This window comes from Phyllostomus discolor, chromosome 1, assembly GCF_004126475.2.
Source record: "Phyllostomus discolor isolate MPI-MPIP mPhyDis1 chromosome 1, mPhyDis1.pri.v3, whole genome shotgun sequence".
Classification (NCBI taxonomy): domain Eukaryota; kingdom Metazoa; phylum Chordata; class Mammalia; order Chiroptera; family Phyllostomidae; genus Phyllostomus; species Phyllostomus discolor.
This window is the reverse complement of record NC_040903.2, coordinates 157,545,614-157,572,122: the sequence shown is the minus strand read 5'-3', so window position 1 is coordinate 157,572,122 and position 26,509 is coordinate 157,545,614. Positions and strand designations below refer to the sequence as shown.

Below are 26,509 nucleotides of genomic sequence, written 5' to 3'. Positions count from 1 at the left end.
CAAAGCAATACTGAGAAAAAAACAACAAAGCCACAGGTGTCCCACCATCTGGCTTCAAATTATACTACAGAGCTATGATAATCGAAACAGCATGGGACTGGCAGGAAAACTGACACACTAACCTATGGAACAAAACTGAAAGCCCAGAAATAAAACCATGTTATGGTCAAATAATTTTTGACAATGGAGCCAAAAACACACAATGGAGAAGAGAAAGCCTCTTCAATAAATGGTGCTGGGAAAACTGGGAAGCTACATACAAAACTACATTACAATCTGTCCCTATGTACAAAAATTAATCAAAATGGATTGAAGACCTAAATATAAGACCCCATACAATAAATTACACAGAAAAAAACATAGGTAGTAAGCTAATGGACTTTGGTTATAAAGAACATTTTATAGATTTGACCCCCAAAGCAAAAATAAATGAATGGGACTCTATCAAAGTAAAAAAGCTTCTTCACAGCAAAAGAAAACAACAAAACCAACCAACTACCACCACCACCAACAAAATGGGAAATATTTGCAAACAATGCTTCCCACAAGAGGTTAATATCCAAAATAAAGAACTCATGAAACTAAACACCAAACAATCCAATTAAAAAATGGGCAGAGGACCTATAGAAATACCTCTCCCAAGAAGACATACCGATGGCCAACAGATAAGTGAAAATATTCTCAACTTTACTAGCTATTAGGGAAATGCAAATCAAAACTACAATTGGATGCCACCTCACGTCTGTTAGAATGGCTATTATCAATAAGACAGGTAATAACAAGTGCTGGAGAGGTGTGGAGAGAAAGAAATGCTCACTTGCTTCTGGTGGGAATGTAAACTGATACAACCACTATGGAAAACAGTATGGTAGTTCCTCAAAGTTAAGAACAGTTACCATATAACCCAGCAATGCTTCTTCTCCGGGTATCTACCCGAAAAACTCAAAACTGTTTATTTGCGAAGATTTATGTACCCCTATGTTCACTGCATTATTCACAGTGGCTAAGACATGGAGACAACCAAAGTGTCCTTCTATAGAGGACTGGTATACACTATGGAATACTACTCAGCCATAAGAAAAGATGAAATAATGCTATTTGTGATAATGTGGATGGACCTTGTGACCATTAGACTAAGTAAATTAAGTCAGAAAAAGCTGAGAACGATATGATTTCACTTATAAGGGGGATGTAAAACTGAAACTCATAGACACAGACAACAGTATGGTAGTTACAAGAGGGAAGGGAGTGGGAGTTGGGAGGCCAAATACGTGGTGATAGATGATGATTTGACTGTGGCTGGAGGGCACACAATGCAATATACAGATCATGTATCATAGAAATGTACACTTGAAACCTATGTGGGCTATATTAACCAATAGCACCTCAATAAATTTAATAACATTTTTAAAAATAAATATATGTGCAAATAAAGAAACCACTTACCAACTCATTTTCATGAAGTCAGCATTACCATAATACAAAAATCAAAGACAATACATATGAACGAAACCAAGTACATGTCAGTAATTGCCTACATAACATTGGTAATAACCAAATTTTATTACCCAAACTTAAAATATAAAGGGAAAAGTTTTAAACATACACATACAGTCTCATCTTGTTAATCCGACTATTCATCTTAGAATTTGACACATCCTCTAGGTTCTTTAGAGTTCCATTATCAGTTAAGTTCTTTTCTATTATTAATAGTAAGAATAAAACAGGTAAGTAGGAAATGACTGATCTGGGGAAATAAATCTACTACTAATTAATAGAAGATACAATTTAAGAGATTACAACAGAAAACAAAGAGCAATGGGGCAACAACATTTACAGCCTAAGAACTCATGAAATTGTGGGAAAAAGTATATAGTGAAAAACATTCCCACTTTCTCAACATTTCAGTATCTCACTTCGTATTCATAAACAGAAAAAGCTGATTGCTCAAAAATCTAAAACTGGGCAGTGAAGTTTGCTTTCTGTTTACCTGCAGCCCAGCTAAAAGGAATAGGGTTGTGGGGGAAAGACTCTCTTCCCACTGCTCATTATAAATTGACACATAAATTCTATTAGTTTCTGGACCACCTCTAAATTTTAGACTCACATCCAACACCCTATGCAACACTTTCACTTGGCACTTCAAATTAATCTTATCTAAAACTGAAATCACTTTTCCTATCCCCATGCTGGTTCTTTCTATTCTAATGTCCCTACTACTATCGTCTTGATCAGAAGTGCCATCACCTACCTAATCAGTCAAGCCAGAAACCATCCCAAACATTCTAGGCATTCTTCCTCTCCCTTATGCCCTATGGGCCATCACCAAATCCTGATTTTATCTCTAAAATATTTCTCAGTCTTTCCCCCATCCCCTAAATTCCACAAATCTGTCTTTTTCTTCCCATCAACTCCCTTCAAAATAAAGACTAAACTCTGGCATTATATTATATATATAACTCTATAGATTCATGTCTTTTTTTCATTGCTATTTGCTGCCTCACTCTTTGTATTCCAGTAATAATAGTTTCCTGACCACACTATGCTCTATCATGCTTCTGCTTTTCTCTCTGCCTCAAATATTCAATGAATTCTTAACCTCATCATTTAAAAACTCAGTGAAAGTATCACACACACCAGTAAGTAACCACTTCCACATCCCAAGCCTGTGTAGACCTGTGATTATCTCTACCTCAGTCCTTAGAAAATTATATTGAAATAATCTCTTTTTAAAAGATTTTTATTTATTTATTTTTAGAGAGAGGGAAGGGAGGAAGAAAGAGGGGGAGGGAAACATCAGTGTGTGAGAGATACACCCATTGGTTGCCTCCTTCTGCATCTCACATGCCTCCAAATGGGACCTGGCCCATAACCCAGGCATGTGTCCTGACTGGTAATTGAACCAGTGACCTTTCTGTTTGCAAACTGGCACTCGATCTACTGAGCCACACCAGTCAAGGCTGAAATAATCTTTTTTTTTTTTTTTTTGTCTTTTGTAACTGCACTAGACTGCAAGAGTCTTGAAGGCAGAGATCTTCTCTGTAATTCCAGTAAAGTGACACACAAGATAACTCAATCTCTGTTGAATTAAACCACATTTTTTCTCACTTCCCTAAAAAAAAAAAGGGGGGGGGAATCACTGGGTGGGGGAGGGGGACTATGTCACTGAAATACAATCTTCATAGCAGTAATCAATTCTTCCTCACAAAAGGTGCCTATAAATAAACTAAAAATGTTCCTTCCTCATAGAATTTCCTTCCTCTTCAAAAATCCCTGATCCCAAACAATATTTGAGCCAAACAATTATGATTGCAAACTACCTCGTGTTAAAAGATTATAATAATGACACAAGCAAAACTCAGTTGATAATTTGCCTTAAGGTCTGGAGTATATAAATTTCTATTAAAAAATAGTACATTGTATATGAAGGATTCTTCCAAAACTATCTAGGACTAACCCAATGTGAATTCTTACAAACGTTTACTGAATGAAGGGGATAAAAGGGAAACAAAATAGGATAATAAAATTATGAAAAGATGTTTAAAGGTAATAAAAACTTTAAAGGTAATAAAGTCAGGTTTTTCACATAAAATGTGGTATATATAAATCATAAGTTGGCTATATAAAGAATATATGCATACAGGGTGCTGGAGTAGGCTCCTGAGGGAGTTACTACAGGAATAACCTCTCTGGAGCAAGAGGTACCAGTCCTGAATCTTTCATTAATTAGCTGTGACATTGATTAAATCATGCAATCAGTCTAGCACTTTATTTCCTCAATAGCAAAGAAATTATTGGACATCAGATCTGTGCATTTCACTACATGTAAATTTTACCTAAAGAAAAGAGTTGTCAAAATGAGAAGTGAGTTATTAAACTGAGCTGTTTTCATCCTTCTATCACACACAACTCATCCCGAAGCACCCCAATTAAGACAAACATTTACTATATGCAGTTATAAAGCCTTCTGGCTCGTGTGGCTCAGGGAACTGAGTGCTGGCCTGCAAACTGAAAGACTGCTGGTTCCATTTCTCGTCAAGGCACATGTCTGGGTTGCAGGCCAGGCCCTCAGTTGGGGGTGTGCAATGTTTCTCTCCCTTTTTTCCTCCTTCCCTTCCCCTCTCTCTGAAAGTAAAAATTTTTTTAATAAGTCCTCAGAATGGTTCATCATTAAGAAAGAAAGATGTTACTGGACAAGATGACCCCTTTGGTCTCTCTAGCTCTAAATTTCTATGGGTTTGTTAATTTATACTCTATTACAAATGGCATCACTACTAAATATTTTATGTTAAAATTTATGTTCATGAAAATAATCTAAAAATCACTGCCTTCATTGGCACCAAATGACATTTTCAAAAGCATCAGTTTCTATTTCACTGTCTATTATTTCTAACTCGACTAATCTGAAAGCAAAAGCTTCACGTATTACAACTTGTCTACTTTTACTCTCTACTAATTCCTTAAGCCTTCATTAAATAACTTCAGAGAAGGAGGTTTCTCTGGCCCTCCCACTTATCACCTAATAAAAGCCAAAAGTCAACTAGGGCAAAAAGAATAAACGGAGGAATATTACATAAAGCATCAACTCCAACATTCTTTATTGAACCCTTCCCAACAAAGTATGTGGTAAATACAGGTAGTCTCTCTGGGTCATCATTATTTCTGATGTATGATTTTTGTTTTATTAGCTAGTATCATGGAATTCCTCAGAAACTATTAAAGAAATGTATAAACAAAAACATTTGTTAAAATATGAGAAATATACAAAAAAAATAAAAAGCTGCTGCTGAGTTAGGTTGATACAATTAAGGAGTTTTTCCCTCTTAAGGTTTTCCTCAATGAACAACCAAAAGAGAGAGAAAGACAATTTTCTAAAACCATGATCAATTAGTTTTCTCTAGAGAAACAAAACATGTTAGATTACTGATGACTAAAACACTCCATGAAAATGTCATTATTCTGTTTGTTAATCACTGAAAACACTTAGGCACAGTCATTCAGATGTATTTTTTTAATCTTTTAAATATATATTTATTGATTTGAGAGAGAAACATTGACTGGTTACCTCCTGTATGTGCCCCAAGGGGGGGACTGAACCCACAACCTAGGTATGTGCCCTGACCAGGGATCAAACCTGCAAACTTCAGATGTACAGGATGATGCTCCAACCAACTGAGCCACCAGGCCAGGGCCAGATACATGTTTTCAATTACTAATAACACTCCAACTCAAAACCTTGTATGTCCTCAGCAGAAATACCATTAGAGCAAAATCATTGTTACAGACAGAATGAGACACTATGTCCTTCTGCTGAGGACATACTTGCATTTCTTTAACTTAAGTTTTAAAAGAACAGTAATTTGGAGATTAACTATACCTCCAGTAAATATAATTTAAACAACCTGTAAAAAGCATTCTATTACATGGTATGAAAGAAACTCATACCAATAAAACTTTGTAACACAAGTGTTATTTTATTAAAAATATAGGCTAGGAACTCATAAGAACTGAGTACCATAATATTCATGAGAAATTTTCCCTTTAAAAAGCACACAGGAAATTTGTCACTCTAGCTTACCATTTTTCATCTTATTACTACAATTTCTATAAAATATACATATTCTAACATATATATTTTAATTTACTGGGGTGAGTCACCTGTACACATATAATTACAATGTACTCGATGGATACATTAACAAAGACAAATTGTAGATTCAAAAAGTGAACTTAATTTCAGTAGTTTTCCCAAAAGTGTTTTTTTGTTTAAGTAGTTTTCAACAAAACAGAACAAAAGGAGAGAAATAACTACCTATTTATACTCTTTTGACAAAAACATCTAATTAAAAAAATTAATTTTATGCTAAACTTACTCTCTCATGCCAGTAGAAATCTGAAACCCTCAGAACACATGAATTTGATACTAAGAAAAGAATCAATGAGATGTTGACAGAGAAGAAAAATAGTTATTAACTAAAAAATTTTAAAATTATAAAGTAAAACATCAAGGTCTTTGTCCAACATAAATTTGCATTAAATATCTGAAATAATTTTGCACTATTGTTACCACTACATACCAAGGAAAAACTAATGATTCAATAAACTGATAATAAGGTTTATGAATAGTGAATTTTTAAATTACTAATCAAAAATAAAGTATAAGGATAATTCTGTAAAAGATTGTTTGCTACTACTAAATAAAAATATAAAAAGGTATATTCCCAATCAGGGAAAAATAAATGACTGTTTGAAATGTGACTGTGAATATTTTTTGAGTAATTTTTATCAGTACATCAGAAATTTCAAGGACTGTATAATTATCTTATTTAACAAAATGCACTAAAGCAGGTGTTTGTAGGGTCAGTGAGAGGTTCGTCATTTTCAGCTCAATAGGATGATCATACAAATTTGGAAAATACCAGGAAGAAAGCATTTATTACTAAATAATCAGTTTTTTCCTCAACTAAAAAGATATTCATGTGTTCCAGATATTTTTCTTTAACAAGTAACACTTTTTTAAACTAAAATGTACTTGTAAATTCCTACTTAGAAATTACTTTAACTGGTCAACATGAAAAACTTAAAATATCAAGTTATGCTGCTAACAGTGTCTTCCCCTTCTTATTATTAGCAATGTCTCTGCTTTTTAAGTTCCCATACAATTTCTCAATATCAAAGTACCATATTTAACCTAAAGAAAAAAATATCCTCCCATCCAAGTACTAACCAGGCCCAACCCTGCTTAGCTTCTGAGATCAGACAAGATCAGGCATGGTCATATTCTTTCTAAACTAGGAGTGTCAAACTCATTTTCATTGGGGGACACATCAGCCTAACAGTTGCTTTCAAAGGGCCAAAATAATTTTAGGACTGTATAAATGTAACTACTCCTTAACTGTTAAGGAGTTGAAATTACATTTGGCCCTTTGAAGGCAACCTCAAGGCTGATGTGGCCCCCGGTGAAAATGAGTTTGACAGTTCTGTTCTATCTATATAAACCACTATTACTAAATACGAATCCCAATTATTTATAAAGTACTCAAACACCTTCCAGTACTAAAGTTTTGTGCTTCTTTAATCCAAGTAGTAAGCACATTTACTTCTCCTAAAAGTATTATAGCTATCATGAAAAACTGATCACTAGAACCTCAACTCAAAGCACTGCTGTTGATTCATGTTTTAATCTAGACACATTTCCTTTTCTACAATCTTTCTAAATTAATACAGGAGAGCCTATGAATACCATAAAACACGAAGTCAGTAATATAATCAATTGGCCTACTGTGACCTTAAAGTTTAAAGACTTTGTATGTAAATCCTTACAACACTCTTTTTAAAATGGCATTTTACTGTTTCTCTTTGCTCTTTTCTAAAAATACCATACTAACTGGGGGACCTACAGAAGAAGTAAAAAAACAAAAAGGCTGGCCAAACCTATAAATCATATATATCCTTAAGGTCCCACAATTCTTCCTGGGATCACACTTAGTCTCACCCATCATTACTGTCAGATTCAAAAGATTCCCAAAGGACCCCAAGAAGCCCAAGCTTCAAACTATGATTCTACACCCAAATTGCCTTTCGCCCCTAGACAATTTTCCTGTGTGTCGCACCTGTCCTAATCACAGACATTGCATAAAAGCGTACTTCTATATTCCATTGCTTCTGAACCCTCACCTGTTTGTAAACTACAGCACGTTTACTTGGCAAACTAATCTGTCCCAATACTGTCAACAAAAGACAGTACTTTAAAGTTTCTCTTCCAGAAAATTTGTGATTTTAAACAGAAAATTTTAGGAAAAAATCCATAACACATAGGAAAGACACAAATAAAGTTTGGCAATGGCAATTCTCAAACTATACTTCCCAGTCGACCAACTATTTATAGGTCCACTACTCACTTGTAATGTAGCTCCAATTACAACATAATATAGTTTGAATTAAAAATTAATGTAGTCATATAATCAGTAGTGAATATATGCCTGGCTTAGATATATGTCTCATGGCGAATGTCAAGTAAGTGGAGACTGAAACTGCAATTGTATGGTTTTATCATAAATCCCCTATCTTCAAAGTAGAGCAAATGACCCCCTGTAGCCAATGCAGCAAAAATGGTCAGATAACTTTTAAGTAATCTCAATTACTTAGAGCACACCATCCATGTATGAAGTCCTCTCAGCACATTTGACATTCGGTATTTAAAGCGTCTTTTCTACTTTATGCTTTCGTAACAACTTGGTAAATTACAAATATAATTAGATAATAGAATACTTTGAATTCTGACAGACCACTTTATTCTTTACCACATTAATCCAAAGTATTGTCTATAAGATCATTTAATAGCATGTTATTCAATCTTCAATTAATCTACAAGTCTAGAGCCTAGCTAGTCTTTCTGAACAACAGGTCCAAGTTTTTTTAAAACAAGAATTAATCTCAAATGGGGAATCAGTTAGATGTATTTGGGAAAGATGCAACTTTGAATAACATAACTAGCTCTATCTGGATTGTAATATTATAAAACATACCAATCCGATTCGGTTTTTCTCTGCAATCCTATTTGGAATTTCTATATAGCTACAAGTCCAACAAGGTTAAGGACTATATAACTTAGAACTTTTATATCCTTTTAGAGCATTATGAAGAGTGCAGGCACTAAATGAATGTAAAATTAAAACAATCTGGGAGAATTCTTGAAGACAAAATCTACATACAATGCTCATTCAGTTACCTGTAAACCAAATTTTATTAAAAACATTAATGCTTTATAAACTACCTTAAAAAGTCATTAAAATACAGATAAAGCCTACACCAGACCAATAATTCAGTTTACATCCTCTTAAGTCACACATTTGGTCCTATTTTTTAAACAAATTGGCTCAGCAAGTATCTAACATGCCCTCACCTCCACTTCTCACTTCCTATTTTTTTGGTCCTAGAAGACAGTATGAAGTTCAAGTCAATCCTAAAAAGCTGCTTCGAGTAAGAGCTACATTTTGCCTTGACTTTCTTTATGACCTTGGGTGAGGAATCTACTAAATTACAGCAACAATGATGTTTGTGTGTTCCTATTCATTACGGAAATTTAATCCTAATATACTAACAACAGTGAAGTCTTCTAAGCTGGACGGAGTGCTAAAAAAGCCTTTAAGTCATAAGCATCAAAAGATATGTAGTAAGAACCACATTTTAAAAACTTAATTTGACTAATTAAAAAATAAAGTATAATTCTGAAAAACAACAGCTTCTTTATTACTTCTTTATGGATAACTAGTCTGCAATGCAAAAAAGAAATAAGAAGAAGAATAAAGGAAAACTAAAACTAGCTGTAACTAGCCATTTCCTTGCCTTAATAGCTAAACACATGAAAATTTAAAAGTTGTAAAAGAACAGAAACAGTATATTTAAAAATCTGCAATCTGAAAGTTATTAAGATAAATACATCATTTAAGTCATTAATCTGTATACTCATAATGGTATTGTTTTATTAACATTAGAAAGGTAAATCCCTGCCTTGGAGGAACATCTACTAAAAGTACATTTCATTTCATGATCTTAGGACAGTTTACTAGCAGTGTCGCGTTAGGCTTCCCTAAGGTACTCTTAAGTGTTTAACATCATTCACACATCCAGCCACAACTAAGGTAATAAGTAAATAAACACGATTTACTTCTCCAGTATTTACCTCGGAACTCTAATCAAGAATGCAAAAGTAAACATCCATGCAGGCATTTAATAACCAAAGAAGGCGTATAATACTACGGACGATAAGATTCACCCTTAACTGACCACTAAAGAAACCAGAGGCCTTCCACATGCGCTGTAAGTAACAATGTCAACTCAACATTTTAGCAATACAGAAGATAAAACGGAACTTGATGAAATCTCTTCTTCCAGATCCTCAATAGATGTTCATAAAAACTGAGATAGAGCAACGCCCCCCTAAAAGCACACTACTAGGAAGAATTGAAATAGCGAAAACATCAGGTGGGCTAAGATTAGAAAAACTGATCTAACCCAATTATCCGGGGGGACCACAGGATTTGGGGCGAGGAGCGTGAGCCCGGGGTGGGGGTGGGTAGCAAAGTGAAATCTAACCCCAGAAATCACAACACAGGCCGCGCAGCCTGGGAGCTGAAGCTGGCGGGAAGTGAGCTCCTTTTCTGTTCCCAGGGGAAAGTCCAGAGAAGAGCGGCTCCACACAGCGGACGTACGAGGCGCCGACAGTACATGCCTACCTAGGCGCGGGAGCCGCTGGAGAACCGGGTTGAGAAGGGGAGGAGATCCCTGCAGACGGCCCTGGAAGAGGAGGAGGACTAAGGTTGGGAGCAGCGGCAGTGTGTGAACAAGGGGGATTACCTAACTGTGACGACAGAGAAGTGTCCTCAGGCTCCCGCGATGGTCCCGACTGCGCAACGTGTGGTGTCTTTCCCGCTTAGCCCGCAGCAGCAACAGAACCAGCTCCTTCAGCCAGTCGCCATTTCCCGCCTACCGACCTGCTGCACTGCTCGGACAGGGACCCGGATGGAAAGCGGCCTCTCCGCGCAGGCGCCTTGACTTCCTCCTCCCCCTCCCGCCACAATTCCGCGAGGTGGGAGGGAAGGAATGCAGACGGCCACAGCGGCAAAAGAAAAAAAAGAAAAGAAAAAACTTTTATTTCCGTGGAGAGCGTTGGACTTCCTGCCGCCGGAAGAAACTCGCGAGCTTGAATTCCTGACAAAGATTGAACTCAGGGCCTTACGACCAGATGAAATAGCAAAAACAAAACCTATCAAGATACGCCAAGGGCCTGAGAGATATTTGTACTTTAGGGGCCGCCGTAGCTGGCAGTGTAGTGATCGCAGTGAGAGTACAGAGTAAAGCGTTGGGAGTGGAGAGGCGGAGACCCGAAGGACGGTTTTTCCTGCCGCTACTAACGGAACTGCTTAGGCAGAGCTAGGAGGAGGAGCGCGCCCTCGCCCCGGAGGCGGGGCTTAGCATCGCGTAACGCGCTGGAGCAGAGGCGGTTTAGTAACCCGGGCGCGCCAGGTGGGTGGAGCCAAGTTGGCTGAGTAGGACTAACGGTTTGGCGCGCTAGTGGAGGTAGAGTTAGGGAGAGCTCTGCTTTTTCAGTTCCGAGGTCGGGATTAGACGAACCCTTCGTTTTTTCTGGGATCCCGGTGGCCCCTAAAAATTCTCTTTCACTGGCTAGATGGTATAATAGTTGCTCGTGGATCTGTTATACAAACCCGCGCCTTTCGACTCCACCACTTGTCGGCGGTGATTCTGATAAGTCGAGTTATTCAGACAAATGGGTTTCTACCGGCGGGTCTAGGTCAAAGGACGGTCAGCCTTACAGGTGAAAATGTACCAACGCGGACCGTCTAATCCTAATGGAATATCAAAAAAACCAAGCTGAATGATTGGAAGTGCACCATCTGTTTGGTAAAACTCCGGCTACTTTCATAATTCAGTCAAAAAATATTTATCGAAACAAAGGTGTTAGGATCGTACTATGTGCAAGAGGTACAACAGTGACTGGACCTGCCCTCCCAGAGTTCACAGTGTATTGAAGGAGACAGACAAAAAGAATTTAAATATAGTGTGATACACTGACATAAGTTGTAAAACAAACAAGAGGTGCTGGTGAGGGTGTGGGAAGGCTTTTGTGATATGATATCTAAGTGTGACATTAAGGAAGAATTGATGCTACAGAGGAAGAGTATCAAGCAAACAACAGATGGAAAGGTCCAAAAGCGAGATTTCTTTGAGCAGTTGGGGAAGTAGTTCTGTGCACCGGGAATGGAGATGGGGGAAGATAGTGGAGAGACAGGAGACTGAGAGGTAAGCAGAGAACACCTGTAAATCTGTTTCAAAGTGTGAAGCAGGGGGACTCTTCTGAAAGCTTTGTATACTACAGATCCTGTCAGAGCTCTGAGTTGTTTGCACGCTATATCTTCTAAGTACAAGAATGCTCTAAATGAAACATTTATTGAGAGCCCGTGGTATACAGCGTGCAGAACGGGTAATAGTCCACAAAATAACAGATACCTGCCCTGGCTGGGTGGCGCAGTTTGTTGGAGCATCTTCCCGTACATCAAATCTTGGGTGAGAGCACATAACTAGGTTGCGGCGATACAGAAGGCAAACCAATCTGGAGGAAACCAATCCATCCATCCTCGTTTCTCTCCCTCCTCGCCCTCCCCTTCTCTCCCTCTCCCCCTCCCCTCTCCCTTCTTTCTCTCTCAAAATCAAAAAACATATTCTCAGGTGGGAACTAAAAAAATAATAGTAATAGGTTCCTGAAAAACTAATTGGAAAGCAACAAATAATTACTGATTATCCAGTGTGTCATAGAAAGCAATAGATTATAAACTAAACAATTGCCCCAATTGATTAGTAAAATAAAATTTAAATCAGATAAAAATATATTTCTAAAAAATATTTCCAGATAAAAATATATTTCTAAAAAATATTTCCAATATTACTACACTCTTAAAGTAAAATATGCCATTTAGAAAACATTTTTGTATACATTTATATGCATTTTGATTCTCCCAACAACTCTGTGAGATAGATACCATGGATATTAGTTTTCCCACTTGAGTTGAAGAGCTGAAATGTTTTTGAAAAAGAGGGGAGGAGAAAGAGGAAAAAAGGTGTTTATCCAGACAGTAAAAATCAGCTGGTAAAAAATGCAATCAAGACTTAAGTCCTCCTTGTTACATAACATCATACTGTCTTCTGTGTGAATGTTATTACTATTAAATATTAAGGTTTTTTAAAGATTTTTTATTTATTTATTTTTAGAGAGGGAAGGGAGGGAGATAGAGAGAGAGAGAGAGAGAGAAACATCAATGTGAGGTTGCTGGGGGTTATAGTCCGCAACCCAGGCATGTATCCTGGCTGGGAATCGAACCTGGGACACTTTGGTTCCCAGCCCGCGCTCAATCCACTGAGCTACGCCAGCCAGGGCTAAATATTAAGTTTTGAAAAGTTGCTGGTAGTAAGCCTAAATGCTTTTGCAATTTAACATTTTAACATTATTTAAAAAAAGATTTTATTTATTTTACACAAGAAGGGAGGGAGAAAAAGGAGAGAAACATCAATGTGTGAGAGATACATGGATCGGTTGCCTCTTACACACCCCCATCCAGGAACCTGGCCCTCAACCTAGGCTTGTGCCCTGACAGGGAGGGCACAGTCCTGTGATTTTGCAAGCCAGCCACTCAATCCACTGAGCTGCGCCAGACAGGGATTAACACCATTTTTCACAGAAGATAACTGTGTTTTATTGTTTACACTTCAATCTTTTACATCCAGTGGTCTCTTTCTACTAGCCTCTTTTCTGCAACATCTAAGTGGATTGTTGCAAATATCAAATGAGATTATTTAAGGAAAATACTTAGCAAGATGTTTTTCTTGTGCATTAAATGGTAGTTAATGTCATTAAGCTTCAGTAACAACCTAGTGCAAGATTTTAGAATAAGCTAAAGGTTTAAAAATATTAACTTAAAATGAAGTCTGAAGTATATTTAGATACAAAACAGTGGACCCAAAAAAATGTGATGCAAAAAACTGGTGGCATGCATGCTTTGCAAGCTATTTGAAACTATTATTTTTATGAAAACATTAATGAAATAGTGTTTGCTAAGTAATGTCACAGGAGTATCTCGAGTCTTCAACAGCCTTTCAGTAGGTCCCACATTTCAGAGTATATGGAATATATTTACCTTTTTTACCCAATACATATAAGGCATTCCTATGTTAATTCTATCTCTGAGTTATATTTTTATCACTTTTATTTTCCATTCACTAAGAAGTAATATAATAAATACTGAAATATCAGAGCTGGTCACTTTGCTCCAATATTGTGATCAATTGATGGCAATGACCTTTTGAAACTTAATATGGTCAAAACTAATTCAATTTTCTCTCAAACCCGCTACACTCTGTGTTCTCCACCTTACATAATATAGTTTTTCTTTCTCATATCTAATGGCAAATTCACTGTAAATGCAATAAACTAAACTTCAAAATATATCCTGAATCCAAACACTTCTTGTTACCTCAAATACCTTCCTAGTTCATTCTTGAACTTCCTTTAGTCTTTCCAACACAGAAGCCAGAGTGATTTTTTTTTAAAGTTTATTTTGAGAGAGGACAGGAGGGAAAAAAACATCGATGTGTGAGAGACTCAGCAATCAGTTGCCTCTTGTACACCCCCAACTGGGGACCTGGCCTACAACCCCGGGCATATGCCCTGACCAGAATCTAACTGGCAACCTTTCGGTTCGTGGGCTAGCACTCAATCCACCAAGCCACATCAGCCCAGACTGATTATTTTAAACTTCATTATAAATTTTTCATCACCCTTAAAATCTAGTCCCTTTATTAACTAACTCTTGGCTACTTCACTGACTACATTCTCTACCTCTTGCTCCTTGTACTCAAGACTTTTGTATTTGTTGTTCTCTCTGCCTCTAATTCTCTTCCCCTAGACTCACGCTATTTAAAATGCCATTAGCCATGTATGGCTACTAAGCATTTGAAATGTGGCTAGTGTGATTGAGAAACAATTTTACTATCATAACTTTTATTAAAAGATATTAAAGTTAATACTTGAGTGACTATTTAATAAGGTTCCCATTTGGAGTGATGAAAAAGTTCTGGAACCAGGTACTGGTGATGGTTGTGCAACATTGTGGATAGATGTACTTAATGCCACTGAATTGTACACTTTGAATGTAAATGTTCAATGGTAAATTTTATGTGTACCTTACTACAATAAAAAAATTGCTCCTTGGTATTTACCCAAAGGAGTTGAAAACTAAGGTCTACATAATACCCAGCACATGAATGTTTACAGCACCTTTATTCATAATTGCCAAAACTTGGAATAACCAAGATGTCCTTCAGTAGGTGAATGGATAAACTATGGTACATCCATACAGTGGAATATTACTCAGCTAAAAAGAAATGATCTTATGAAGTCATGAAGAAAGACATGGGGGATCTTAAATGTATATTACTAAATGAAAGAGGCCAATCTAAAAAGGCTACATACTCTATGATTCCAGTTCTGGCAGAATGTGCATTCTGGCAAAGGCAAAACTATGGAGACAGTGGTTGTCAGGGGTCTCGGCTAAGAAAGGAGGAATAAGTATAACAGAAGATATTTTTAGGGAAGTGAAACTATTCTGCATACTTTAATGATGGATGGATGTAATTTGGCCAAACCAATAGGAAGCACAATATAAAGTGTGGATCCTAACATAAACTAAACACTTTGGTTGATATTGATGTGCAGTGTTGACTTATCAATTCTACATTTGTACAGGATATTGATGGTTGGGGGAGCTGAGGGTGGGCAGATTGTACTTTTTATCCCATTTTACTGTGAACCTAAAACTGCCCTAGAAAATATACCAAAAAAAGTTAATACTTGATTCAGTTATTGGAAAACTTTTTAAGTATGCTTGGAACATGAGTATGTGAATATTCTTATTCAACTATAAATTATATGAATTCTATATACTATAAAATGTTTCCAATGACAATTCATTGTCTATATTGAAATGTGCTGTAAATGAAATATATATATATATATACTATAGACTTAGTACAAAATAATATAAAATATTAATAGTATTCTATATTTATTATATATTAAAATGGTAATATTTTGGATATATTGGTTAAACATCAAAATTTTACCTGTTTTTAAAATGTGGCTACTGGAAAATTAAATTACGTAGATGGACCTTCCTGATCATCCTATTTTAAATAGCACTTCTCCATCACTGTTCCTTTATTCTGATTTATTTTTCTAATGGCATTTATCAGTATGAGTATAGAAAACATCTCTATCTGGCATGTAAGTTCTATGAAGGCAAGGACTTTTTTGCTGTTGTATCTCAGTACTTAGAACAGTTCTCTACACATATTCAGGGGTGTCCAACCTGCAGCCCACGGGCCACATGCAGCCCAGGACAGCTGTGAATTGGCCCAACACAAAATCAAAATTTACTTAAAAACATTATGAGATTTTTTTGCAATTACCTGTTGCAATGTATTTAATGTGTGGCCCAAGACAACCCTTCTTCCAATGTGGTGCAGAGATGCCAAGATGTTGGACACCCAGAGAATGATCATTGTCCTTTCATGATAGAATATTTAGGTATATGATGTTCAAGGGTGGGATGGGCAGCATCTTGAGGACTCAATAAATATTTGAAGAATAAATCCCAAATCCACATTTCTCAGTCTCTCAACATTTCAACTGTCTATTTCCAAATACTCAATGGAACAACTACATTTGTTGTATGCCTTTAAGTTCATTCTACTGTTATTTCTATTCTGCTATTAAACTCATCCAATGCATTTTTCATTTTAGTTAGTATACTATGCAGTTCTAGAGTTCCTGTTAGGTTTTTTGATAGTTTTCATTTCTGTGCTGAGATTCTGTTTACTCATCATACATTTGTTTAATCTCTGAACATGTTTTAATACCTGCATTAACAAGTAACAAAAATATAAGAAGTAACAACAAAGGTCATGCCAATTTTTAAAAAACTACGCATCACATTTTTTGTGTGACTTTGTATATTGTAATATTTTTATTGAATACTAAACATTGTACATATTTTGTAGAGATTCTAGATTCTTATTATCTAGATTAATGATTCTTGTTCAGGCAACAGATTGGTCTCATTAAACTAGTATAGGCTTGGTTTTATGTTTTGTTAGTTCATGTCTCTGGAAAGCCTGAGGAGTTTCACAAGTTCCAGCCTGCCAGAACTCAACTTTCATACTCTGTCTCCTTTTTAAAGATTTTATTTACTAAATTTTGTCATGTATAAACCACACCCATGTTTTGTGTGCATTACACATGGGATTATTATACCTATTTTCATACGCATGGTATGTGATCATTATACGTATGGTATGTATAATGTGCATCCTTATTTTTCCCTAAAAAATTTGGGCAAAAAAGTGCGCATTACATGCAGCAAAACACATTATTTCTTTTCAGAGAGAGGGAAACAGTGCCAGAGAAACACAGATTGGTTACCTCTCACACACCCACAACTGGGGGCCTGGCCCACAACCAGGTCCTGACCGGAAATTGAATCACTTGTGATCTTTTGATCCACAGGTTGGTGCTCAATCCACTGAGCCACACCAGCCAGGGCTCCCATTACAGTCTTTTCAGAGAATGTTAGAGCAGGTTTAGAGTAGGTTAACTCTAGGACATGGTTTTTACTCTTAAGGTACAACCTTTCTATGATTTCAACTGGATATTACAGTTGTTAAGGAGATCTCCACTTCAGCAGGCACAGAAACCTAATGTCTTTTAAGCACTGCTTTTATGCCAACACCTGTTGAACTTGGGTATCTCTGTTGTATTCTCAACTGTGTAGCAACTGTGATCTGGTAAGCATCAGGTGGTCTTACTCTGATTATATACAGCCCTGGACCTGTGATGCTCCAGTATGGATTTCTGGGGTCACCTTTCTGAATAGCTCTCTCTGATGCCCAACCCCATAGATTTCAACTGCTTCAGCTGCTCCCCACTATGATCTCTTTCTTCTCAGCTCAGCATTCCAGCCTCTTTTTGCCATAGGTGATTGTGGGGCTCAACTGCTTGAGTTTCCCTTCTCTTGGGATTTTCAGTTTTGTGTTGCCAGAAAATAGTTGCTCAATATATCCTGTCCAGTTTTATAGCTGCTACTAATCTAGAAGGGCTAGTCAAGTTATTCAATCACAGCCAGAAGCAGAAGTCTGCCTTACCTCGAATTTTCTGAAGTGGAGCTAAGGAAAGAGAAGCAGCCCCTCTCAGGTGGCAAAACTAAGAAAATGTGACCTGCTAGAAGTCTTAGTTAGAGCTTCCAATGAGGGAGCTGGTGTGAGAGGATGAAGTAAAGAGAAACAGAAATGGGAGTTGGTGTAACAAAGTTGGCAGTATTCAGGTTGAAGTTTCAATTGTTCTCAATTCCAGGAGACTTCTGCCCTTTCTGCAATTTGCTTATCTGGACCATTAAATTTCCTCCCTTTTCTGATATAGTTGGTTGAATTTTTGTTTGGCAAGCTTAGTGAGGCAAGTCTTTTAAAAGGAACTGTTATAGCAGAATTGGAATGGAATATTGATGGCTCACATGTGATGTTTAGACTTTGGAAATGTACTGATGTTAACAGAAGTTCCCAAGGTCAGCCATTTTGGGAAGTGACTATCTCCTAAATTTGGGTTTGTTTTTTTTTTAAACAGATTCTCTGTCCTTATATTTTAGCAAATTTTGTTGTTACTGCATTATACAAATGAGAAGTCAAAAAGGCACACTATCTTCAGATCTTTTTAAATAAAAGGACATATTTTAGGAATCATTTTGAAGTCTGAATATTTTCTCTGGAATCATCCTTCCATGTATATATTTTTTTAATTTTTTAACTGTTTTTCAAGTACAGTTTTCTTTTACTCTTGTGCCAGCCTCCCTAACCCCCCCACCTCCCTCCCATTTTCCATGTATATTTTATATTCTGCATTTACTCTTTATGCATCAGTAGCAAGTGACCTGAATTTATAAGTTTCTCCATATCTTACCCCTTCCATACCACTTCAGATGCATTTCTCTCCTTCTTGCTCATGATGTTCTAGCCTCACAACTGTAATGTTTCAGTGGAGTAAAAACCTGAAAATTTGTAACCTTAAAAACCTTGGAATCTTGGAACTTTTCTTTTTAATAGCTCTTATCACTATTTAAAGTGATCTGGCTCATGTGTTTACCTTGTATGTTGTCTGGCTGTTCTCAGTTGTTGAATGTAGTAAGCTCTATGAGTAAAGAAATCTAGTTTATCTTATCCATTGCACAGTCTTACTCCCAAGAACAATGTGGGCACATAGGAATCGTTCAGTATTCATTGAATAAAAATCAGCACTACAGCCAATAGCCTGGTATAAAAATTCCTACCTTTCTAGTTTAGCTTAGCTTAAATATTCTAAATTTACTCAAATTTTAACATTAAAATGTAACTGTTTGCATAACGTGTGATGTGTGTATATGTTATTAGAATCAGAAAAATAGTAAAGCAAGTTTAATTTTTAATTTATTAGAACCCAGTAAGTGATGATTTCAAAAGCAGAGTTTTCATCAAATTAACACTTAATTCAGGGCAAAAATACATTTAAAAACCTAAATCTTAAGGCAGAGTAAAACATTACAAAACCAGCATGTCTAATACAGACTGTAGAATGTCAGAATTTTAAGAGACTCACATAATATTTTATAGCATTAAAATGTTAATACAGTTGGAAATATTATCAATTGGTCTAAGATTTCTCAGTTTATAAAATGTCTACACTGCTAACTGAAGAAATTTGGCTGCATAAGTAACAGCTACCATATAACCAAGTGATTGTTTTTATGACAAAAGAACTAAGGCAAGAAATTTCATGGTTTTCATTTGTAAAGATTTTACAGTATTAAACATAAGCTATTACTAGGAGTGTATTTTAGATTTACTGTCCCATCCTAATGCCCATAAGATATATGTTAATTCCCTTTAACTCCATTTTAAAAAATTATGTGAATTATCACACCTATTCATTTATAAGCCTGACTCTACTCATAGCAAAGGCATGAATTCCATACTTTGATATGGTAGAAAAACAATTTTAGTAAATCACTATATCTTTTCCTGGTTGCTTAATAATTTCTAAAGTCTAATAATTTTTGTACCTCCAATAAGTGAAAAACCTGTAAAAAAATCTCTAAAATTTGAATTTTGACTAGGACCTGAGTATGGGGCGGGGGGTGGTTAGAGGGGTAAGAGCATTTCATGTTTATGTGCAATTACCAGTAGCCCTTCTGAAACACAGAGTTAGCAACCTTAAATTACTCCTTATGATCAAAACCTTTTATTTTGGGGTTGGGGAGTTAGGTTTAAAGTACTTTAACTCAGAAAACAAGGATTATCTAGCTTACATATTCTACTGAAAAGTGTCAAAAGACAAAGCATTTAAAATAATTTTGTAAGACTAGCAAATATGAGGTTTATGGGTTCTTAACTAACATTTAGGTAATTACAAAGATTCTTCATCTTTATTACAAACTTTTAAGCTATTTTAATAAAATGGCTGTAGACCTCACTGTACTTCTATTTATCTGTGCATTAATAAAAATCTGTTAAAACTCCTTACTTAGTAATTCTGAAAAAGTCTCATCAAATTATATCACTAAAAGTACCAGAGGAACTTTGAAATACTGATTGCAGATTCATCTCAAAGTTGATTTAGACTCTTTCAGAATCTGGCATTTAAATCATGAATATATTCACCAACTTGAACTCTGAAAATATAAAAATTTTAGCCAGTGCTGGTTATAGTTAAACAGTACTGGTATTATGTGAGAAAAATAAAAATTGAAAATATATTGTCAATCATGCATTTCACAATTTCATGAACTAAGGTGTAACTCATAAGTATTATATCTTTGCAGGTTATTTCAACTTTCATCAGGCCTCAGCTGCCAGCTTACCTGCCGAAACACAGCCACACTCATGTAAAATAAAAGGATTAGAGAAGTGATTTTGCACACATGCTGCCCAATGTTTGGTTTCCACGTTCCCCCTTTTTATCTAACTATTATTCTAGGTATAATTCCTGGAAGAACATGAGATAAGGGGTAAGATAGAACAGAACACCTGTTGGGCTAACTAGAATATATTAGTATACAAAAAGTTTTTCAGCTGAATAACTGTTCTCACTGTGGTTATCTTGTGTGCAACTTACAAACAGTACAATCATTTTTTCCTGTTTGTACATTTGTATAAAGAATTAGGCTCAATAAAATGTAAAACATACATTAGTTTGCTTTAAATGCAAAGACACCTGTTTTGCTTACTTTTTTTTTTTTGGCTCATCCAAAAAGGTCTCTGCTTTACTAATACAGTATGAAAAAGTTCATATATGTACATGGGTACATTCCTTCATTAAAACTTTTCCTTAAATCTATCTCAATGTATCTTTACAACTGATACAACTGATCTTTACAACAAAAGTCAAAAAAGACAAAGTAGAAATGATTCCATTTTACAGCACTTTAGGTTTTCTGAAGTTCTTCTTTAGGACTTAAAGGACATCATTTAAATGTGGCTTTCCATAATCTCCAGGATCCATTTGAAGTTCTCGTTCTTCATCATCTGAAAGGGAAATAATTGTGTATCAAGAATATTATTTTTAAAATTGCAGAAATACAATGTAAAAAATGTCTCTTTTTTTCAGGTAGTTTTAAGGTAATTTTTTTTCTTGTTATTTTACACCTTCAGCAAATAGTGTTCTATTTCTCAGTTGCTTGGCTAAAGAGCAAAAAGTCTGTACCTATTTTGGAAAATTAATACTACTTAATTTTAGCAAATCTTTTAATGATGGATGGATGGAAGGAAGGAGGGAGGGGAGGGAGGGAGGAAGATAGACAAATACAGCCAAGAAAACTTTAGGAACCCACAAATGTTGAGGAGTTTATCTGTTTATATATTATCTCTATATAGATGAAGTTCAGTCCTTTTAATTAAAACGGGTAGAAACCATTCTGTATATATTTTCATGCCTCTAAAAACCAATTATTTTTTCTAATTATAAAATTAATCCATAGTCATCAGGTAAAATTTAGAAAATAAAAATAACTCAGCCTGGCTGGTGTAGCTCAGTGGATTGAGTATGGGCCTGCAAACCAAAGGGCTGCTGGTTTGATTCCCAGTTGGGGCACATGCCTGGGTTGCAGGCCAGGTCTCTAGTACCTGGTGCTCGAGAGGCAACCACGCATTGATGTTTCTCTCTCTTTCTCCCTCCCTTCCCCACTCTCTAAAAATAAATAAAATCTTAAAGAAAGTAAAAGTAACTCATAATCTCAACATTTAACATTTTAGTGAATTTCTTTGTTTCTCTGCAAAGAGCTTACCAGTTAACTCCCTAAGTGGAGTATACAACCCAAAACTTAACCTTTGCTCTACCAAAAAGAAAATTAATTACATCATATTGTTAGATAGTAAGTCCGCAAAGTCACTTTGAGTAACTATATTAAGCAACTCTGTATAGTGCTTTGGAGTTTTGACTTATTCGGCTAGTCACAGGTTTTTCTGAGTCCTTCATGGGTATCACTTGTCACTTTACTGTCAGTTTATCTGACAATAGCAACCCTTCTTTTCTAATTTTACTTTTCTTCTTTTCTAAACTACAAGTTTTGAAATAAGATTGCTTAGAGTATTAAAATGTTAGAATAAGAATGAAAAGTATTTCAACCCAAGCCTAAGAGGTTCCCTTTTTAGTACACAGCTTTTAAAAATGACATCTTTTGGTTCCTCGAGTCTTGAAAAATGACTTCTTGCCCTGGCTGGTGTGGCTCAGTTAGTTGGGCATCATCCCACAAAGTGAAAGGTCAATGCTTCAATTCCTGGTCAGGGCATATTGCCTAGGTTGTGGATTCAGTCCCCATGTGGTATATGTTTTATGTATTAATTTTTCATAATGATGTTTATTTCTTCACATTTTTTCATAAAAAATGACAAACTTCCCTTTCAGTAACTGTCCTGTTTAACTTATAGAAATTCTCATTTAGAATTGCAGAAAACTGGCCCTGGCTGGCGTAGCTCAGTGGATTGAGCGCAGGCTGCGAAGCAAAGCATCACAGGTTCGATTCCCACATGCCTGGCTTGGAGGCCACAGCCCCCAGCAACCGCACATTGATGTTTCTCTCTCTCTCTTTCTCCCTCCCTTCCCTCTCTAAAATAAATAAATAAAATCTTAAAAAAAAGAATTGCAGAAAACTGTTTTATATCATATTCTAACAAACTGATCTCATATCTTTTTTTTTTTAAATTGTAGAGAGAGAAGAAGGGAGAAAGAGAAACATCGATTTGTTGTTCCACTTATTTATGCATTCACTGGTTGCTTCTTGTATGTGCCCTGACCAGGGATCTAACCCACAACCTTGGCATATGGAAAATACTCTAAACAACTGAGCAACCCAGTCAGGGCTTTGATATCTTTTATGAAAACCCCAAATCTATTATGTGTAAAAGCTGACATTATATCCATAATCATATTTGTATTTTAAAATTATCTTTACTTTATACAGTTATCTTTGATTTTAAAAAGGAAAAGAATCACTGGCACCTAGGATCCATATGATGGGACCTTACCTATAGTTCTAAGTACATCTTTCAAGACTTTAGTAATTAAATGAAGACAATTACCATGAAGTGCTGGGGAAAGCTATTATATAAAGAACTTGGAGAAATTTAACAGGCAAGTTATTGAAAAAATACTGTTACTTTTTGGTTTTCTTAAATGAGTAATTATAAAGAGAAAATAAGTGCAAAGATCTAAGAATAGAAAAAAATGAATTCTAGTCCCGGCTTAGACACTCAACAAACATGATGTAGTTCCTAAACCTCTTTAGATCTCTAATTACCTTCTCAGTAGAATAAGAATAACAGCTGTTTTTTGTCTCAAAATAAAGTAGTGCATATGAAGGCAGCCTTTCAAGGTCCTCTAGAAATATAAGGAGAAGCTTGTTGTTTTTTATTAATTTATGTTCTTTAGCAAAGTTTTAATATAGTGCCTTCATGTTGTTTTTCAGAATTTCAGAGGACTTTTGGAATATTATCTTTCTTACATTGAGCTATCATTTACATTAAGTAGAGTCCCTTTTCAGTGTAGCTATTCTAACCGGAATTCAACTTTCTACTAACAACTTACGCATTTATCTGTTAAAGTGTGATGAAATTAGCTAATCAAATCTGACCACTAAATATAATTCTATGACCTAATGTTTTATTTCACTTTACAAAGTAGCAAAATCTAGATACTTCACAACATGACTATTAGAGAAATATAATATAAAGATATTAATAATGTATTAAATAATTTTTTAATTACTTTTGAGGTTAAGAAAGGACCATTGCCACAATGCAAGTTCTACCAAGCAGTGAGGTTCCATTAAAACATACAGATTAATCTATAGTCTAAAGTGCCATTATCCCTAAATCAGGCAACCCAGAGAAAAAAGGTCTAGATTTGCTTTTACTTTTTAAATCATTATTTTATTTGACAAACACTTATAATAATGTTACAGTGTGAAAGACTGTGTTGTAAATGCTGAACAAATATTTAAATCATATAATCCACATAGCTGTTACGTTAGGTAACTGTATTTATCCTTATTTCACAGATGAGGAAATTGAGGCATAGAGGTTATGTAATTCACAGGTGGCAGAACTAGTAAGTGGAACAGCTGGAATTCAAATCCAGGCAGTCCTATTTAGAATCAGCACTTAAGTACTATGCTAAGCTTCCTTCCATAGATATACTCAGTAATATGCATTACATATCTTATAAACAAATTTGGAACCTCTATGAGATTAAAAATAAGAGTACATGGAATTTGTAAATATCCATCTCTTTATTACAATGAAGAATAAATTAAAAGATACATCATCAGATGTGCAGTCTTTCCACAATTTTTTTCTTTTTTTAATATATTATTGATTATGCTATTACAGTTGTCCCATTTTCCCCTCTTCACTCCCTTCTACCCTCCTGTACACCCTCTCCCACCCATATCCCCCCCTTTAGTTCATGTCCATGTGTCATACTTATAAGTTCTTTAGCTTCTACATTTCCCATACTATAAGTTCTTTAGCTTCTTACCCTCCCCCTATCTATTTTCAACCTACAATCTATGCTACTTATTCTCTGTACCTTTTCCACCTCTCTCCTCCTCCCACTCCCCTCTTGCTAACCCTCCATGTGATCTCCATTTCTGTGGTTCTGTTCCTGTTCTAGTTGCTTGCTTAGTGTCTTTTGGTTTTGCTTTAGGTGTGGTTGTTAATAATTGTGAGTTTGCTGTCCTTTTACTATACATGTTTTTTTTACCTTCTTTTCTTAGATAAGTCCCTTTAGCATTTCATAAAATAAGGGTTCGGTGATGATGAACTCCTTGAACTTGACCTTATCTGAGAAGCACTTTATCTGCCCTTCCATTCTAAATGAAAGCTTTGCTGGATACAGTAATCTGGGATACAGGTCTTTGTCTTTCATGATTTGGAATACTTCTTTTCAGCCCCTTCTTGCCTGTAAGACCTCTTTTGAGAAATCAGCTGACAGTCTGATGGGAACTCCTTTGTAGGTTACTGTCCCCTTATCTCTTGCTGCTTCTAGGATTGTCTCCTTCATTTTTACCTTGGCTAATGTAATGATGATGTGCCTTGGTATGTTTCTTCTTGGGTCCAACTTCTTTGGGGCTCTCTGAGCTTCCTGGATTTCCTGGAAGTCTATTTCCTTTGCCAGAATGGGGAAGTTCTCCTTTATTATTTGTTCAAATACATGTTCAATCTGTTGCTTTTCCTCTTCCCCTTCGGATACCCCTATAATTCGGATGTTGGAACGTTTAAAGATGTCCTGGAGGTTCCTAAGCTTCTCCTCGTTTTTTAGGGGGTTCTTATTTCTTCATTCTTTCCTGTTTGGTTGCTTTTTTCTTCCTTCTGGTCCACTCTATTGTTTTGAGTCCCAGTTTCCTTCCCATCACTATTGGTTCTTCGTGCATCTTCCTTCATCTCTTTTATGGTAACCTGCATTTTTTTCGTCTAATTTGCACCCCAAATCAATCAATTCTGTGAGCTTCCTGATCACGAGTGTTTTGAACTGTGCATCTGACAGATTGGCTATCTCTTGGTCGCTCAAAAGAATGAATCCTGGGGCATTAATCTGTTTTTCTGTTTGAGACATGTCTGTCTCTGTCTCTGTCTCTGTCTCTGTCTCTTTTGGTCTGGTCACTCCTGTTATGGTGAGGGGTGGAGCCTTAGGTGTTCACCTGGGCTGGGCACCCCAGTCGCTAGATTGTGACATTGTATGTGGGGGTGGGGGGAAATAATGGCGGTAGCTCCATTCTCCTGGGACCTCAGTCCCTTCTCTGGGATCCTGGGTTTTGCGCTCTGCCCTGTCCACAATCGCCGTCTTACTGGGTCTGCTGGCTGCGGCTTTCGTACTCAGGGTCCACCCACTGTGATCTTGCGCGCCCCAGATGCCTTACGCGCTCACAGTTGCCTTATGCGCCCAGTTCTCCCTGTTCTCGGTGCGCCAAGACCCGCGCCCAGCTGCTCCCCTCTGCCCCTCCTACCGGTCTGGATGAATGGGTCTACTTCAACTTCTTGGCTGTCCGACTTCCATTCAGATAAATTCTGTCAGTTCTGGGTGTTATTCTGGCTCTAAATTGTTGTTGTTCTAATCTTGGTTGTGCGTGGAGGTACGGTGCGTCCACCTATGCCTCCATCTTGCCGGAAGTCCCACAATTTTCTTTAAGAAGCCAGGAAAATATTTTTTTATACCAATGTAAATATATTTATTTTAGGATGTTTCAGGAAACCAGGAACTTCAAACCAAAATAAGGCAGGATTGTAAACACAGGAACATTAGGCTTCACTTAATTCCACAAGAAAACACTGTAGATAGTGCTGAACCAAATAATCAATATGT

The 26,509-nt window shown here is 36.2% G+C and overlaps 2 protein-coding genes and 1 long non-coding RNA gene across 5 annotated transcripts in view; 1 reads left to right on the top strand and 2 right to left on the bottom strand.

The window, feature by feature from the left end:
* CTDSPL2 (CTD small phosphatase like 2) overlaps window positions 1-10,887 on the bottom strand; it is a 90,904-nt gene extending 80,017 nt beyond the window's left edge. The window contains 1 exon segment of the mRNA XM_036032720.1: window positions 10,365-10,887. The gene's annotated coding sequence lies outside the window, so the exon portion shown is untranslated.
* Window positions 1,054-16,653, top strand: LOC118502045. The gene is made up of 3 exons (XR_004904721.1): window positions 1,054-1,361; window positions 3,731-3,732; window positions 16,642-16,653. It is a non-coding gene; the product is annotated as an uncharacterized LOC118502045 (long non-coding RNA).
* A 2,412-nt stretch (window positions 16,654-19,065) lies between these two features.
* GOLM2 (golgi membrane protein 2) overlaps window positions 19,066-26,509 on the bottom strand; it is a 111,461-nt gene continuing 104,017 nt past the window's right edge. For 2 of the 3 annotated variants that reach the window (XM_028505355.2, XM_028505356.2), the window contains one exon: window positions 19,066-21,177. In XM_028505355.2, the coding sequence (XP_028361156.1) occupies window positions 21,107-21,177 (71 nt within the window). In that variant the 3' untranslated portion in view covers window positions 19,066-21,106. Of the gene's footprint in view, window positions 21,178-23,447; window positions 23,528-26,509 lie in introns of all 3 variants that reach the window. The other variant, XM_036032685.1, reaches the window with a different exon arrangement.